The 17388-nt window shown below is 42.7% G+C and overlaps 1 protein-coding gene across 1 annotated transcript in view; it reads left to right on the top strand.

Moving 5' to 3' along the window:
* The window catches only part of LOC307016315 (unconventional myosin-VI-like), a 97456-nt gene that overhangs the window by 6685 nt on the left and 73383 nt on the right, over window positions 1–17388 (top strand). The window contains exons 2-3 of the mRNA XM_079645355.1: window positions 12626–12748; window positions 17102–17171. Coding sequence (XP_079501481.1) covers window positions 12635–12748; window positions 17102–17171 — 184 coding nt within the window. The 5' untranslated portion in view covers window positions 12626–12634. The remainder of the gene's footprint in view (window positions 1–12625; window positions 12749–17101; window positions 17172–17388) is intronic.

Genomic DNA, 17388 nt, shown 5'->3' with positions numbered 1-17388 from the left:
ATGGGGCGTGGCTCAAAGCATGCTGGGTAACAAAGAAGAAAGACATTTTAAATAAACCACAATCCTGTGAGCAGAGAAAGAGACAATGTGAGCTGCGTTCGATTGATATCAGGCCAGAGATCTGTTTGTCACCGTGGAAATAAAGCAGAAATGTCAGGTTTTAAAGTAGAGTTTTGTTCCTTAATTGAGCTTGTTTTGTTCTGAAATGTAAAGGTGGAACTCCACTTCTCTTCCCTGTAGCGTTATGTGGGTTTGTGTGCATGTAAACGGTCTGCAGAGGCTAACATCACCACTATAGAACACTCCTATTGGCTAGTGCTCCACCAGATGGTAGGCTAAAGGGGCGGGACATCTATAAGCAGGTTGACCAATCACAACAGAGCTGGCCAGCTAACCAATCAGAGCAGCTCTGGTTTCAGACAGAGGGTGAACAGAGGTTTTACTGCCCGTGTGTGTTCAGTGGTTTGAGCTGCAGGCCTTTTCACTTTGTCTTAAACACAGTTTACACCAAACATTTAGATTTCTCTCTCCGTCGCTTTCCCTCAAATGTCAGGATGCAGTTTGATGTGGGAGTAAAGAGGGAAGAGGCTTGTTAACAGAAAACACACACACACACACACACACACACACACACACACACACACACACACACAGACACACACACACACACACACACGGGAACACACAGGAACACACACACACGTACAGTAGACACAGGAACACACACACACACACACACACACGGGAACACACAGGAACACACACACACGTACAGTAGACACAGGAACACACACACACACACACACACACACACACACACACACGTACACACATGTACGTACACACACGTACACACACGTACACACACAGGAACACACACACACACACACACACACACACACACACACACACAGGAACACACACACACACACACGTAGACACAGGAACACACACACACACGTAGACACAGGAACACACACACACGTAGACACAGGAACACACACACACGTAGACACAGGAACACGCACACGCACAGGAACACACACACACATACACACACACACACACACAGTCATTACCCCGCCGGCTGTACAGAGTTCATTATGTCGCTGTGTGTTTAATTAGGTGGAGATAAAAGCAGAGTTTCTTTCCTCCGGCGCTGCAGATAATATAACATGAGCTCAATATAATATAAAGTCAGATATGTAATGAAATATCCAGAGAGACTAAAGGATGTGAGATATTGCTTTATCACACACTTATTGGTTTGAGGGGCTTCATCTTTGTGTGTTTGTGTTTCATTTCAATTGTTTTTTAAGCTTTTTGTTAATAGTGCATTTTTTTTAGGTAAACTGCTTAAATTAAAAATTATTAAAGATTTGTTAATACAAAATAATCAACAAAAATGTATTCTAGCATTTATAAAGTTGAAATGTTAATTGCAGGATTATTTAATTAATACTAAAACTATTTAAATGTCACAAAATGTCCTGTTTTAAAAAATAAATAAAACTTAAATGGAATAAAATATCGAAATGATAATATTAAAAGATCATATTTTAGCCTGCAGATTATAATCGCAGTATTCCCAGTGGAGTTTAATGTTTATTTTCCTATAAATAAAGTGCTTCTCGTCGAGTTCTCTGTGTGGACAGTAGCTGTGGTTTTATTGTGAATCTGCCCTCAGGCTTTGTGTCCCTGAACACATCACAGGCGCTCTGTTCTCCACGTGACCCTGAACATGACACTGAGCTTCAACAATCAGCTGTTTGTCAGCCGAGGGAGTGGGTCGACACACACACACACACACACACACACACACACACACACACACACACACACACACACACACACACTCTGCTGAAATGTGTCGTGCTCTCAGACACACAAAGTGACAGCAGTTTTCAGCCTCTGATCTGAACACAGTTTGTTTTCATGACGCCGCTTTTCATGCTCTCATCGCCACTTCCTCTGCTTTTTAAGGATTCTCTCTTAAAGGGACAGTACGCAGCGACACACAGTCTAACGCCGCTGTGATGCTGCTTGTTCGGAGACTTTCTGACTTTTATCCTTTTTGATAATCAGCCGTTTTTACAACGTGATGCTTTCGGTGTTAAACGTTAATATTGACAACGCAAAAATCTACGGTGGCTAAACACTTACAGTAAGAGAAATGTCTCTACTTTAAAGAGTCCTCTCCTGCTGATGTTCAGGTGTATATCAGTATGTAGTGTCTCTACTTTAAAGAGTCCTCTCCTGCTGATGTTCAGGTGTATATCAGTATGTAGTGTCTCCACTTTAAAGAGTCCTCTCCTGCTGATGTTCAGGTGTATATCAGTATGTAGTGTCTCTACTTTAAAGAGTCCTCTCCTGCTGATGTTCAGGTGTATATCAGTATGTAGTGTCTCTACTTTAAAGAGTCCTCTCCTGCTGATGTTCAGGTGTATATCAGTATGTAGTGTCTCTACTTTAAAGAGTCCTCTCCTGCTGATGTTCAGGTGTATATCAGTATGTAGTGTCTCTACTTTAAAGAGTCCTCTCCTGCTGATGTTCAGGTGTATATCAGTATGTAGTGTCTCTACTTTAAAGAGTCCTCTCCTGCTGATGTTCAGCTGTATATCAGTATGTAGTGTCTCTACTTTAAAGAGTCCTCTCCTGCTGATGTTCAGGTGTATATCAGTATGTAGTGTCTCTACTTTAAAGAGTCCTCTCCTGCTGATGTTCAGGTGTATATCAGTATGTAGTGTCTCTACTTTAAAGAGTCCTCTCCTGCTGATGTTCAGGTGTGTATCAGTATGTAGTGTCTCTACTTTAAAGAGTCCTCTCCTGCTGATGTTCAGGTGTGTATCAGTATGTAGTGTCTCTACTTTAAAGAGTCCTCTCCTGCTGATGTTCAGGTGTATATCAGTATGTAGTGTCTCCACTTTAAAGAGTCCTCTCCTGCTGATGTTCAGGTGTATATCAGTATGTAGTGTCTCTACTTTAAAGAGTCCTCTCCTGCTGATGTTCAGGTGTATATCAGTATGTAGTGTCTCTACTTTAAAGAGTCCTCTCCTGCTGATGTTCAGGTGTATATCAGTATGTACTGTCTCTACTTTAAAGAGTCCTCTCCTGCTGATGTTCAGGTGTATATCAGTATGTAGTGTCTCTACTTTAAAGAGTCCTCTCCTGCTGATGTTCAGGTGTGTATCAGTATGTAGTGTCTCTACTTTAAAGAGTCCTCTCCTGCTGATGTTCAGGTGTATATCAGTATGTAGTGTCTCCACTTTAAAGAGTCCTCTCCTGTATTGCTTCAGGTTTGAGAGCAAGGGGAGAAAGTGGGTCATCTAATAATTGCTAATAAATCAAACGTTACTTTTATAAAGGCAAGAAGAAACAGACTTTGGGCACGTAGACAAAAAGACCCATCAGTGTCTCTCTACCTGTTCCATTATTCATAACAAGCAGCAGATTTGTATTCTAAAAATACTAATTATGATCATAATGACCTCGTTGCAGAACATGCATGAAGCGATGCACCTCCTTTTTGTTTTTTTACTCCGGTGTTCAGTGATGTTGCTTTCTAATGTGTCAGAGTGAGATAAAAATACCTCAAAGTCCTCGTTTCTACCCTGTTTCCCAAAATATCCTCTTCAGTCTGCAGACATCAAACATTGTTCCTGTGCTGCGGACATTCACTTCATCTGAGGCCCATCATGCATCGCTTCTTTTGTGCACCGACTGTCAAAATACGAGTCACTTCTCATTGTGAAGAAATGTTGCAGTACGCTTTAAAGCTGTGTAAAAAATCCATATTTAGATAAATGAGAAATCATTTTGGTTATTGGTCTCTTTCCTGCTTCTAACGGCTGCATTACACTACATTCACCACGCTAAGCTAAAGGCGGCTAATGTTGGGCTATAAAGGAACTACAGCACGGTCACATGACTTCACGTCACCACCGCTAAGCTAAAGGTGGCTAATGTTGGGCTGTAAAGGAACTACAGCACGGTCACATGACTTCACGTCACCACCACTAAGCTAAAGGAGGCTAATGTTGGGCTGTAAAGGAACTACAGCACGGTCACATGACTTCAGGTCACCACCGCTAAGCTAAAGGTGGCTAATGTTGGGCTGTAAAGGAACTACAGCACGGTCACATGACTTCACGTCACCACCGCTAAGCTAAAGGAGGCTAATGTTGGGCTATAAAGGAACTAGAGCACGGTCACATGACTTCACGTCACCACCGCTAAGCTAAAGGAGGCTAATGTTGGGCTATAAAGGAACTACAGCACGGTCACATGGCTTCACGTCACCACCGCTAAGCTAAAGGAGGCTAATGTTGGGCTATAAAGGAACTACAGCACGGTCACATGACTTCACGTCACCACCGCTAAGCTAAAGGTGGCTAATGTTGGGCTATAAAGGAACTACAGCACGGTCACATGACTTCACGTCACCACCGCTAAGCTAAAGGAGGCTAATGTTGGGCTGTAAAGGAACTACAGCACGGTCACATGACTTCAGGTCACCACCGCTAAGCTAAAGGTGGCTAATGTTGGGCTATAAAGGAACTACAGCACGGTCACATGACTTCACGTCACCACCGCTAAGCTAAAGGTGGCTAATGTTGGGCTGTAAAGGAACTACAGCACGGTCACATGACTTCACGTCACCACCGCTAAGCTAAAGGAGGCTAATGTTGGGCTATAAAGGAACTAGAGCACGGTCACATGACTTCACGTCACCACCGCTAAGCTAAAGGAGGCTAATGTTGGGCTATAAAGGAACTAGAGCACGGTCACATGACTTCACGTCACCACCGCTAAGCTAAAGGAGGCTAATGTTGGGCTATAAAGGAACTACAGCACGGTCACATGACTTCACGTCACCACCGCTAAGCTAAAGGAGGCTAATGTTGGGCTATAAAGGAACTACAGCACGGTCACATGACTTCACGTCACCACCGCTAAGCTAAAGGAGGCTAATGTTGGGCTATAAAGGAACTACAGCACGGTCACATGACTTCACGTCACCACCGCTAAGCTAAAGGTGGCTAATGTTGGGCTATAAAGGAACTACAGCACGGTCACATGACTTCACGTCACCACCGCTAAGCTAAAGGTGGCTAATGTTGGGCTATAAAGGAACTACAGCACGGTCACATGACTTCACGTCGCCACCGCTAAGCTAAAGGAGGCTAATGTTGGGCTATAAAGGAACTAATAAACTCTTTATGTGATTAGAAATTGAATCTGATATTCCTGTAGCGCTGCTCGAAAGTCATTTATAATGTTACATTAATATATTGGAGGCTGAAGTTAAAAGCCATTTACTTTCAGTCTAAGTGCCCTGCGGACAATTTATTTTACATTAATAAATGTTCCCTCAGAGTGCTTTCCATTAACGTGCTTTCGATCGTATCAGATATGCATTAAGTCAATCCACATGTACTTATGATCTGTACTTAATTCCAATAATAAGTTACTTTAACTCATCCTACTATAACTACAACTCAGCAGGAAATATGTGTCCTTTTTATTACTATATATATATACACTGACACTTCCTCAAAATGCTGTCATATGACTACTTTAATCACATTTAGCTGAGAATACTTATAGCAACTTTTATAGTCTTTTTTACTTTTGGCCTTTTTCTAAAAACAGCATCTTTGTACTTTTCTACACCGTATCCAGTGATATTAATAAATAAAGCCTTATTATATATACTTCCTCATGGTTTAGTTATCTATTTTTGCATTCAAGATATTATAATATATGTTTTTATATTAATGTGAGGCTGATGGAAGATTAAGTAGATTTTGCATTTGGTGTTTAACTTAAGATATTATTTTGTAGTATTTTGTTTTTTTCTGTTTGGCATGGAGACAGAAATAAAGGCACTCTGAAATGACACGTCTTTTTCTAATTCCTTCAACGTCATTGAAAGTCCATAACCTCGCTTTGGGTTCATCAGGAGGTCACAAGGGTTGGATTTTGACCTCCTGTGTTTAGTTATATATTTGTCAGAGCTGCTTCCTCCTCAGTGAGGAAATCACTTCCTGATCAAAGAGTTTAAAATGGAGTCATATTTTGACTTTCACCTGAAAAGTGTCACATCCATCTCCCCAGGGGTTCTTCTAGACAGATATAGTTTGAGTACTGTGTCTCTGACCTTGTTTCTAAGATATATCAATTAAATCAAATCTAAAAACCAAGCTGTCTCTGCCGTCTGACGCTCTGTTTGACTCTCAGATATCTGGAGGAATTATTCAGTTTTTGAGGAACAGAAATATTGTTTTCTTTTGAACTAGTTCAGAGTGTAATAATCAACATCCTGCAATAGACTAAACAGAGGACACTGAATCACAGCTGTTGTCTCTTATGGCTGAGGGTCATCTACACCCGAGAAGGATGTGTTCCAGGTGTTCCACAACAATAAGTATCTCTGACCGAGAGCTGCCCGGTCACAAACGGGTGACATCAACAACTTGCTAGGGCAGCCCCTCCTTACGGGAGATAGCGGCCGCTCGAGGCTGCTCAGCTGCGTCAGACGGCGAGAGGTAAACATGGGGGGTGAAATCATTCCCTGACAGTTATGAAATACATTCTGAAATAAATGAATAAGTGTTAGAATGTATTTCATAGGCATATTTATATATATATGTATTTATTTAATTTAGGCTTGAACGGCACTCCATAGGTAACTAGCTTTATTCGCCCTTTTTTAAATGTAGTGTCTTTTTTACATCCATGCCTGAAAGATATTTGGCACCGACGGCACATACAGTAGCTCTTATTTCCTACTCATATATTTTTAAACTCATGAATTGGAGACGAGACCCGGACTTAGTTCCTTTTATAAAACCGATTTGTTGATTTATTGATCTTGTGCTGCAGGTAGAGCAGTTTTTCACCCCATGTGTAGCACTTTAAATGGATTGATATCCCACGGTGAAGTGCACTCTGCTTTCTTTGTTTCCCTGTAGATATTTGCCAGCGTTGCCAGCAATGAGTTACCCCGCAACCTTTGATCCACTTTGATCCTTCTTATTGGAAACGCACCTGAATCTGCTGCACGATGTTTTTCACAGCTTCTTCAGAGAGTACACCATGTGGAAATATACCTCAAATGCACGTGTGTGAGATTAGGTTTAAGGCGAGACACTACAGGTGAATAGGGTAATTTTTTTAACTTAAAGATATCAGCTAGACATTTCTCCAGTTAATTACTTACAATAAGGCAATTGTTTTTTGTATTACAAGTTTTCAGAAATAGCATGTTTAAATATGCAAATTAGCCATAATCTCATTAAATATGCGCATATTTTAACACATTTCAGGAAACGAATTTTTTTTATTGGATAAAGCCAGGTTCAAAATTCTTGTTTCATTTTGTTGTCATATTAGAATTGAAGGCTTTTACAGAAGGGATTTTTTATATCTCTTTTTATCACTAAATAAATCAGAAAATACTGTCAACAGCCCTAAAATATCAATTTTCGCCATGTTTTTAGGTATAACATGTTATATAATTCAGGCTATGAATGATAAATGAACAAACCCTTCTGTAAAAGCCTTCAGAATATAGATAGGAATATAACTGGAAGGTTTGGTGTGTCTACGTGCTACTGAAGTGGAAATTGTGTGCTCAGAGTAGGAGAAAAAACTCATTTTGAGAAAACGACCTTTAAAGATATGTATTGTCAAATTCCATATTTTTTTTATTGGAAGACACTATTTTCAGACACAATATCTAATCTAATACTTACAACAACAACAATATAGAACATATACAACACAATACAACTGAAAACTGAGTAACACAGTATGTACCTGATGAACAAAACCACAGTAACACACACACACTACGACCACAGTAACACACACACTGCAGAACTGCCACCCTAGTCCATGCCTGCTCCATAAGTAGGCCCCTCCTGCATCTCCTGCTGATGTCTTTTCACCTTTTTTGCTGTGCTTAGACTCTTGCGCCTATATTTCAAACTAGCAGATGTAATGGCCTCAGCTTTTGAAATTCTCAGCAAATCACTTTGTCTCATTGCGCTGACAGTAACAGCTGTGCTCTGGAGCCACAACTTCTCCATAACAGCCAGCATGGCAGAGGCACCTTCATTAAAGGTGGAGATGGCCATACTTGCAGCTGCCTCAACCCTGCTTTTCCCCACAAAGACCGTTTTTGGACACCGCGCCCATATCACAGAGTTGAGGCACTCATTGGCATTTTGAGTACCTCCATGCTGCATTCTCTGGAGCAGGCTGTCACTTGACATGCGGTGGTACACAGGGATAAGCTTCTCCCCCACCTCTCGCTTTAAAAAGTTTCCAGCATGTTCTTTGTGGCTACCAGGTGTTTCCCCATTATCCTCTGCTTTCCTATACCAACACCAGGAGGGATTGCACCTGGTGTGTAAGGGGCTGTCATCAGTAGACATGCCGTGGAGGAGACCTGCCCATATTTCTCCCTTCATTTTATCGATTGAACCCTGGTTGTTGAGAATTGCCCCCCTGTAATAATTTTGCAAAGTTTTGCATTTCTTTGCAGTCAGCTTCCCTACACCCTTCCCTCCTAACTTTTTCTAATTTCACCACTTCATGCCCAGGGTATGGGTTCAGTGCAACCACCTCCCTAAATGCTGCGCTATCCCCATCTGACAACATCTCTGTGTACCGCACCTGGTGGCGATTCACAGACCTGGCCCACATCCTCTTGGCTGACTCCTGCTCCATTGCCTTGCTTGACCCTGCAAAGTTTCTTGCACAATCACTATGTGTCTGTCGCCAACTGTCATACTCCTCTTCTGTAATCTTTTGCTCTTGCTTGGCATTTCCCTTTAGAGCACAAGCATGGCAATAGGATGATAGGATTTCATAGTCTATCACCAATCCAGTAAGGATGTCAATGCACACACCGATCCCATAATGGGATGTGAAGCCTCGCTTTTGCCATGTGCCATCAAATGACACGCTGATGTTTATAACTGCCTCTGCATCCTCCCTCAGCAACTCTGCAACATCTGGGTCCACATCTGCATAAGCCTGCCTGACCTGCTCCCTTGTCCTGTGAAGTGACTCCAGGCCTCTCTCTATTTCTGCCACTAATAAGAGAAAAAAATAAGTCAACTGAATGTCCTGATAAGTTATACTCTGAATTCAATAGTTCAAGTTTTCTTGGTCTCAATCCTGTTTCTATACCTGTCACTCTCTTGTCATGTCTCTGATAGGTTTTGAGATGAAGTGCAGGAATCCCCAACACTTTGCTTATTTTCTTCAGAGCTGCATAGCCCAAGCCTAACTCGTGCGCTAAGAGCACCATTCTCACATTCACATCAAAAGCAACATCCTTCCTGGTTTCGTCTTGAAGACGTGTAGATGTGTACACACTTTTGCGGTACCCACCATCACACAGACTGCACTCTAAAATTAAGCTGCTACAGAAACCATGGTTTTGCGGATCGATGTTAACTTTGAGCCCTGTCCCTGCGCAATTTGGGCAAATCAACCCACTGAGCAGTTCATTCAGCCGCGCTACATGTATTATCAGCCACTGCTGTGTGGCGCTATCTAAACCCTCCTGCTCTTTGGGTGACAGCTTGCGCATTGACGCACTAAGTGAAGGTTTTTCAGGTTCGGGGTCATTTGTTTTGTCTTCTACCTTGCTACGTGCAAGTGACGATTGTTGTCCTCTTCTCTTTGAACGATTTTTTCGCGGATGTTTCGGCATTTTGAGATTTAAATTTTCAGCGCAAATATAAACAAGGAAGTGTCATGGCGCACCACGTGACGCATCTGAACGAATCACGTTGTCAGAAATTGACACCAGCCAATAAGATTCCGTTCTTTGGTCAGATGACCCCTTTGTACTTTCACGATTGGTTGCTGATACAAAGGAAATGACCATATTTGGATCTGATGAGATTGTGCAGGAGAACCTGAGCTTTCCAACGGTACCTCTCATGACATGGAGCAAACAGCGGTCACGGCACTTTATGTTACGTTAGATTGCTAACTTTTGGTGAATTTAGGAGAAATCTACCGACGGAAATAGACAAACTATAGTAAAATAAACACCTAAATGTGTATTTTGTACGTTTTCCTTCCAAAAGCCTGAAAGAAAACATCTTATTGAATCAAAATAGCACAAAATCTCAAAATTGACATGGGCATGAAAAACGATGTTTTTGCCTGCCGTGTCTCGTGAATGTAAATCTTACTTAGTTAGTGAAAGTGTAGTTGTTGAAATGTCAGATTCAAGAGTTAATACAAATGCTCATAGCGCTTTTCTAATTACTCAAAGTGGCTTTACAAGAATAAAATTCACACAAAGATGAAATAAATAAGAAACGAAAAATACAGAACGGAAAGCATTAACGAGTTGTGTTTATGCACGGTTTTGCAGAATGGTCCAATATAATTTTTCTTTAATTCGAGCGTCAAATTCGTGTGACGTGTTCTCACGAAAGCCAATCAGTGGTGAGGATCTCAGCCTGTTTTCACTGACGTTGAATCAGAAAACCATAGCAGTAGTCGTTAGCTGTTAGCACACAAAGCTAACATGCTAGCTTAGAGTCGAATAGGGGGGATGAACCCCTCTGTAATGCTCACACATGGAGAGCACACAGCACACACATGTGTTCTCTGCTTTTAACCAGAGGTTGCGCTAGACTTTTTCGCTGCCCCGTAACATTTCCGTCAAAATCCATTATTACCCTTCGGCCTGTACACACAACTCTGCTGGGGGGGTGGAGAGAGCACGCTCGTGAACTGTCAACGACTGTTAGCGCCGTGTGAAGTATGCAGGGAGCGCGCACAGTGTAAAGCAAATACTCACAGACATTACAATGATCTGTACGGCAAAGTTAGGTTTGGAAACGATATTTCCTTTTGGGCGGGCATGCATAACACGGCATAACACCGGAGCCCCGCTCCGGGGAAACTGGCGCTGTTCTGAGTTTGTACTAATCTGTCAAAATGACGGAAGGTTTTCAGATTTCTCCGTCATTGTTAAAAAAAAAATCGTCATTGACGGAAAATATTAGGTTAACGCGACCACTGCTTTTAACCCATCCTAGTAGCCTACCAGGAGTGTGGTACTAGGAGAAGTGGGCAGCTATTGCACAGCGGTAACATGATCAGCTGCTGGTTCGATCAATAACTGTTTAATTGGTTTGTTGGCAGCCGCAGAAACAGAGCGAGTCGATTCTGTTTTTGATTTTCAATACTTCCTCTCCAGACTGCAGCGACCACATCACAGCTGTTACTCATGTAGTGTCAAAGTCAAAAACGCTGTTATGAAATGTACTTTAGAGGTTGTTCCAGCCGTGAAACATGTGCAGAGATTCATTAGTGGTTTTTTTGTATCGGCTAATGAACTCTGACTTTAAATAACCCGTGGATTTTAAGATCTAGTCTTCTTTTTAAATGTTAAAGACATCAAAACAAGATGATTTTGGTTTAACGAGATGGCTGAAAATTGGAATATGTGAAGGTTTCTTGATTTTCCGTCATTAAAATATAACTTTAAAATGTGTTTGTAAAAAAAATGCGGTTACTTTTTTGTTATGAGGATTAAATGAACTTTGTTTGAACCGTCTATCCTGCAGCAAAATATGGTTTTACATCGTGTCACTTCCTGTTAAGTCTTTCCTTGTTTATTACGTTCAGTTAGCGTGGTTTCCAAACGCTTACAATATTAACAGACTTTATTTATTTGAGTGTCAACAGTGCAGCCTCTTTGCAGAGAGAAACAATGGTCTCTGATCTGTTTTTGCGAAACAAAGCAGACGGAAATTATATTTGCATCCCGGCAGGCATTCATTTAGTATTCAGGAGTTCACATGCTATATGAAAACATCCTTCTTTAAGGTCTCCTATCATGCAAAATGCACTCTCTGATGTCTTTTCTACATCACTATGTGTCCCCGTGTGTCCCCGGTGTGTCCCCGGTGTGTCAGGAGACTCACAAAGTGTCAGGAAATAAACCCCTCTCTCTTCTCCTCCGTACCCACATCTCTAAAAACGGGGGAACAACGGAGCTGATCCAGATTTGCTGCGTCATGACTTCATTACTAAAATGTGGGCGGGCTTTACGACCACGGGCCAATCAGAAACGTTGCTGTCACAAACAATGAGACGTGTTCTGGAAGTAATATGATCTGTGTTTACATTAGCATGCTAACACTCAGAGCTAACCTGTACTGGAGAGAGTGTGTGTGAAGAAGCAGGAAATCAAGAGGAAGTAACCTTGTGGTAAACCTGAGAGAGAGAGAGAGTTTGAGCTCCATCCTGTTTCAGAGAGAATCCTTGATGTGGTTTGGAACATGATATGGAGTTTCATCATGGCAGCATTTAGCTGAGTTTCTGTTGGGAGTTTTTTTTTTTTTTTTTAAAGCTACTGACCCAGAATCAGCACTTTAGTAACAGGGCTGAAACAGAGGGGTATGAGGGATTTCTAAAATGCATCATCTGTTTGGTGTTTTGAGCAAAACACCTCATAGACATGTTTACTCTTTCATATTTTCTTTGATACGTCTGAGACCCATAATATATGCCTGAACATAGTATAATAGGAGACCTTTAAAGAACTCTCGCCTGACTGTAGTTCCTGTTGTTTGTGCAGAGTGGAGCGATGGAGGATGGGAAGCCGGTCTGGGCGCCGCACCCAGCGGACGGGTTCCAGCTGGGAACCATCGTGGACATCGGAGCCGACAGCCTCACCATCGAGCCTCTCAAGAAGGGCAAGGTGAGTGTTGCAGATGCTGTTTTTCTGTGTTGGTCCCTGAAGGCAGCATCTTTGTGATTTTGGATCATTGCTGAAAATAATCTCATCGTTTATGATACTTAGACGTTTAGTTCAGCAGGATAATCTCCACATACTAACACCACTTTACGATTTCTGAAGTAAAAAGCTAACGTTAGGCTATAAAGGAACTACAGCACGGTCACATGACTTCACGTCTCCACCGCTAAGCTAAAGGTGGCTAATGTTGGGCTATAAAGGAACTACAGCACGGTCACATGACTTCACGTCACCACCGCTAAGCTAAAGGAGGCTAATGTTGGGCTATAAAGGAACTACAGCACGGTCACATGGCTTCACGTCACCACCGCTAAGCTAAAGGCGGCTAATGTTGGGCTATAAAGGAACTACAGCACGGTCACATGACTTCACGTCACCACCGCTAAGCTAAAGGAGGCTAATGTTGGGCTATAAAGGAACTACAGCACGGTCACATGACTTCACGTCTCCACCGCTAAGCTAAAGGCGGCTAATGTTGGGCTATAAAGAAACTACAGCACGGTCACATGACTTCACGTCTCCACCGCTAAGCTAAAGGCGGCTAATGTTGGGCTATAAAGAAACTACAGCACGGTCACATGACTTCACGTCTCCACCGCTAAGCTAAAGGAGGCTAATGTTGGGCTATAAAGGAACTACAGCACGGTCACATGACTTCACGTCTCCACCGCTAAGCTAAAGGTGGCTAATGTTGGGCTATAAAGAAACTACAGCACGGTCACATGACTTCACGTCTCCACCGCTAAGCTAAAGGTGGCTAATGTTGGGCTATAAAGAAACTACAGCACGGTCACATGACTTCACGTCTCCACCGCTAAGCTAAAGGCGGCTAATGTTGGGCTATAAAGAAACTACAGCACGGTCACATGACTTCACGTCTCCACCGCTAAGCTAAAGGAGGCTAATGTTGGGCTATAAAGAAACTACAGCACGGTCACATGACTTCACGTCTCCACCGCTAAGCTAAAGAAAGCTAATGTTGAGCTATAAAGGAACTACAGCACGGTCACATGACTTCACGTCACCACCGCTAAGCTAAAGAAAGCTAATGTTGAGCTATAAAGGAACTACAGCACGGTCACATGACTTCACGTCACCACCGCTAAGCTAAAGGAGGCTAATGTTGGGCTATAAAGGAACTACAGCACGGTCACATGACTTCACGTCACCACCGCTAAGCTAAAGGAGGCTAATGTTGGGCTATAAAGGAACTACAGCACGGTCACATGACTTCACGTCACCACCGCTAAGCTAAAGGAGGCTAATGTTGGGCTATAAAGGAACTACAGCACGGTCACATGACTTCACGTCACCACCGCTAAGCTAAAGGAAGCTAATGTTGGGCTATAAAGGAACTACAGCACGGTCACATGACTTCACGTCACCACCGCTAAGCTAAAGGAGGCTAATGTTGGGCTATAAAGGAACTACAGCACGGTCACATGACTTCACGTCACCACCGCTAAGCTAAAGGAGGCTAATGTTGAGATAAAATATACAAAATGTGCATTGCAGCTTTATTGTTTTAAATTAAATATACTTCTAGAAGTCCATTAAAAGCCTCCAAACCTTTCCTTGTTCCTGGATCTCTGTGAGCTTTAGTGTCTTCCAGTATGCTGTAATCCCCCTTGAGTTAATGATTGAACTTTTCCCTTAATCTCCTGTTGAAGAGGCTGCAGTTTTAGCAGCAATAAAGCATGGTTTCTCTCAATGATTCACCTCCAGACGCTGCTCTTCCACAGACCACAGACCAGCTGAACTACTAAATTAATCTGCAGTCAAGTGGCTCTTCACTGCAAGACGGACGGGCTTTTCCTCGATATTTCCCCCCCCCTCTTTTAATTCACTTCCCTGCATCACGAGGTGCCATATCGCCCTCAGAAAAAAGCTTTTACTGTCAGCGTCTCCGAGGTTACCCATAATGCTCTCTGTCCATGGGTAATCTTCTCCCAGAATGCCTCAGTGATTGAGTGCTCTCTTTAGAAAAGGGTCCTCGCTAATTCTGTGTACCGTCGGGTTATAAAACACATCACTGTCGTGTGTGTGTGTGTGTGTGTGTGTGTGTGTGTGTGTGTGTGTGTGTGTGTGTGTGTGTGTGTGTGTGTGTGTGTGTGTGTGTGTGTGTGTGTGTGTGTGTGTGTGTGTGTGTGTGTGTGTGTGTGTGTGTGTGTGTGTGTGTGTGTGTGTGTGTGTGTGTGTGTGTGTGTGTGTGTGTGTGTGTGTGTGTGTGTGTGTGTGTGTGTGTGTGTGTGTGTGTGAACAATCAAATGAATATAAAAAATACATTCAAATATTTTATACTACAATATATATAAAATTCACATTACAATATATTATTATTTCAAAGCCTGTGTTTCAGAATTTCATTCTTTAAGAAATAACATGTAAACGTGAACTCTCCAGAGGATCCGACCTCAGATGAGTTTCCGGCTGCAGCATCAGAACAATGTCTCAGTGTGTGTGAGAATGTGTGTGTCTGTGAGTGTATGTGTGTGCGCATGTGTTTCTGTGTGTGTGTGTGTGTGTGTGTGTATATCTGTGTGTGCGCATGTGTGTGTGTGTGTGTGCGCACATGTGTTTGTGTGTGTGTGTATATCTGTGTGAGTGTCTGTGTGTGCGCATGTGTGTGTGTGTGCGCATGTGTTTGTGTGTGTGTGTGTGTGAGTGTCTGTGTGTGTGTGTGTGTGTGTGCGCGCATGTGTTTGTCTGTGTGTGCGCGCATGTGTTTGTGTGTGTGTGTGTGTGTGTGTGTGTGTGTGTGTGTGTGTGTGTGTGTGTGTGTGTGTGTGTGTGTGTGTGTGTGTGTGTGTGTGTGTGTGTGTGTGTGTGTGTGTGTGTGTGTGTGTGTGTGTGTGTGTGTGTGTGTGTGTGTGTGTGTGTGTGTGTGTGTGTGTGTGTGTGTGCGCGCGCATGTGTTTGTGTGTGTGTGTGTGTGTGCGCGCGCATGTGTGTGAGTGTCTGTGTGTGCGCGCATGTGTTTGTGTGTGTGTGTATATCTGTGCGCGCATGTGTGTGAGTGTCTGTGTGTGCGCGCATGTGTTTGTGTGTGTGTGTATATCTGTGTGAGTGTCTGTGTGTGCGCGTGAGTGTGAGTGTGTGTGTGTGCGCGCATGTGTTTGTGTGTGTGTGAGTGTCTGTGTGTGCGCGCATGTGTTTGTGTGTGAGTGTGTTTGTCTCCTCTGCAGCCAGTGTGTGCCAGTGTGTGACGAAGCGGCATGCTCCCCCGTCATAAATCCCACAATGCATTGCTCTTTGTCCTGTGTGTGTTGGTGTTCGAATGGATGGAAGCTCTGTTGTTATTACTGTAAATATTTCAAAGCTGGCGTGAGTCATCCTGAGTATATTTCTGAGCTTAGTTCTGGGTACATCCAGGAGGGCGAGGGTATATCATAATGTATGAACTCAACTAGAATAATCTTAGTTAAACGGCTCCAACACAGAAATGTCAAAGCTGGGAAAGACCTTAGCAATAATTATCCTACAAGACAAAAACTGATTTAAGTATACAGTTTTGTTTTTCAATCTTTTTTTAATGAGAAATCTTTTCCGTTTCCCAGGAATCTCAACGGAAAATAATTAGATATTAATTATTAACGCCATAAATGATCGCATACATTTACAGTTTCTTATTGTCTCGTGTGAAGGCTGTCAAACAATCCATTTCTCACTTATTCTAAGAATCTACTTCACCCACTAAAAGGATCTCTTCTCAAATAATTGACACTATAATGTAATAAATTAAAGCCCCCCTATGATCCTCTTCTTCATCAATATATCACAGGTCTCAGATATACCCAGAGCCTGTCTCTGATTGGCTGAAACACCAAACGGATCGTTGCAGCATTACCCATAATCCCCTCTGTTTCAGCCCTGTTTCCAAAGTGCTGATTCTCTGTCTGTTACTTTAGATGAAAATAAGGAGCCCCTCCCCACGCCCCTCTGAGAGACATTTGGCTACAAAGAACTCAATGGAGCTCTAGGAGGAGATTCAGGTGATAAGGGGGGGGGGGGGGGGGTTCAACTCGGTAGAAGCGTCAGCCAATCAAACCGCTGCTTGTGTGTCCGTGGCGGGAGATTCATGTGATTGGTTGTTGGTCGAGTTTCAGACACGCCCGCCGGCAAGCTTCAACGCACGCCGCTGTGTGGACGGGCCGTTTTATCTGCAGCGATGATGATGATGATGATGATGATGATGATGATGATGATGGTTTAAACTACTTAGTGATATTAATCTCACTTTAGGAGCTAATGATTCGTAGTCTTTGTCCTGACTTTCACTTCTTTGTTTCCCTGCAGCCCTTTGTGTCTGCTCTCAGCCAGGTGTATCCTGCGGAGGACGACGTCAACAAGCATGTGGAGGACAACTGTACGTTAGTTTTCTTAACTCTTAATTCTCTGTAAAACCACAAATAACTAGGATTCAAAAGACGTGCGAACACTAGAGATTCTTCTCTATCTCATGTTACAGCCTTGTTGCATCGGACATCCGTTTTACATCTGATTCAAAGGAACATTTCTGCTGTTTTTAAGAATATAACTTCTCATAAATATCCTTTTCCGTGATTATTCATAGACGTCTTTTT

This window comes from Notothenia rossii (genome assembly GCF_949606895.1).
Source record: "Notothenia rossii genome assembly, chromosome: 8".
In the NCBI taxonomy this organism is placed as follows: Eukaryota; Metazoa; Chordata; class Actinopteri; order Perciformes; family Nototheniidae; genus Notothenia; species Notothenia rossii.
This window is presented reverse-complemented; position numbering and strand designations above follow the sequence as displayed.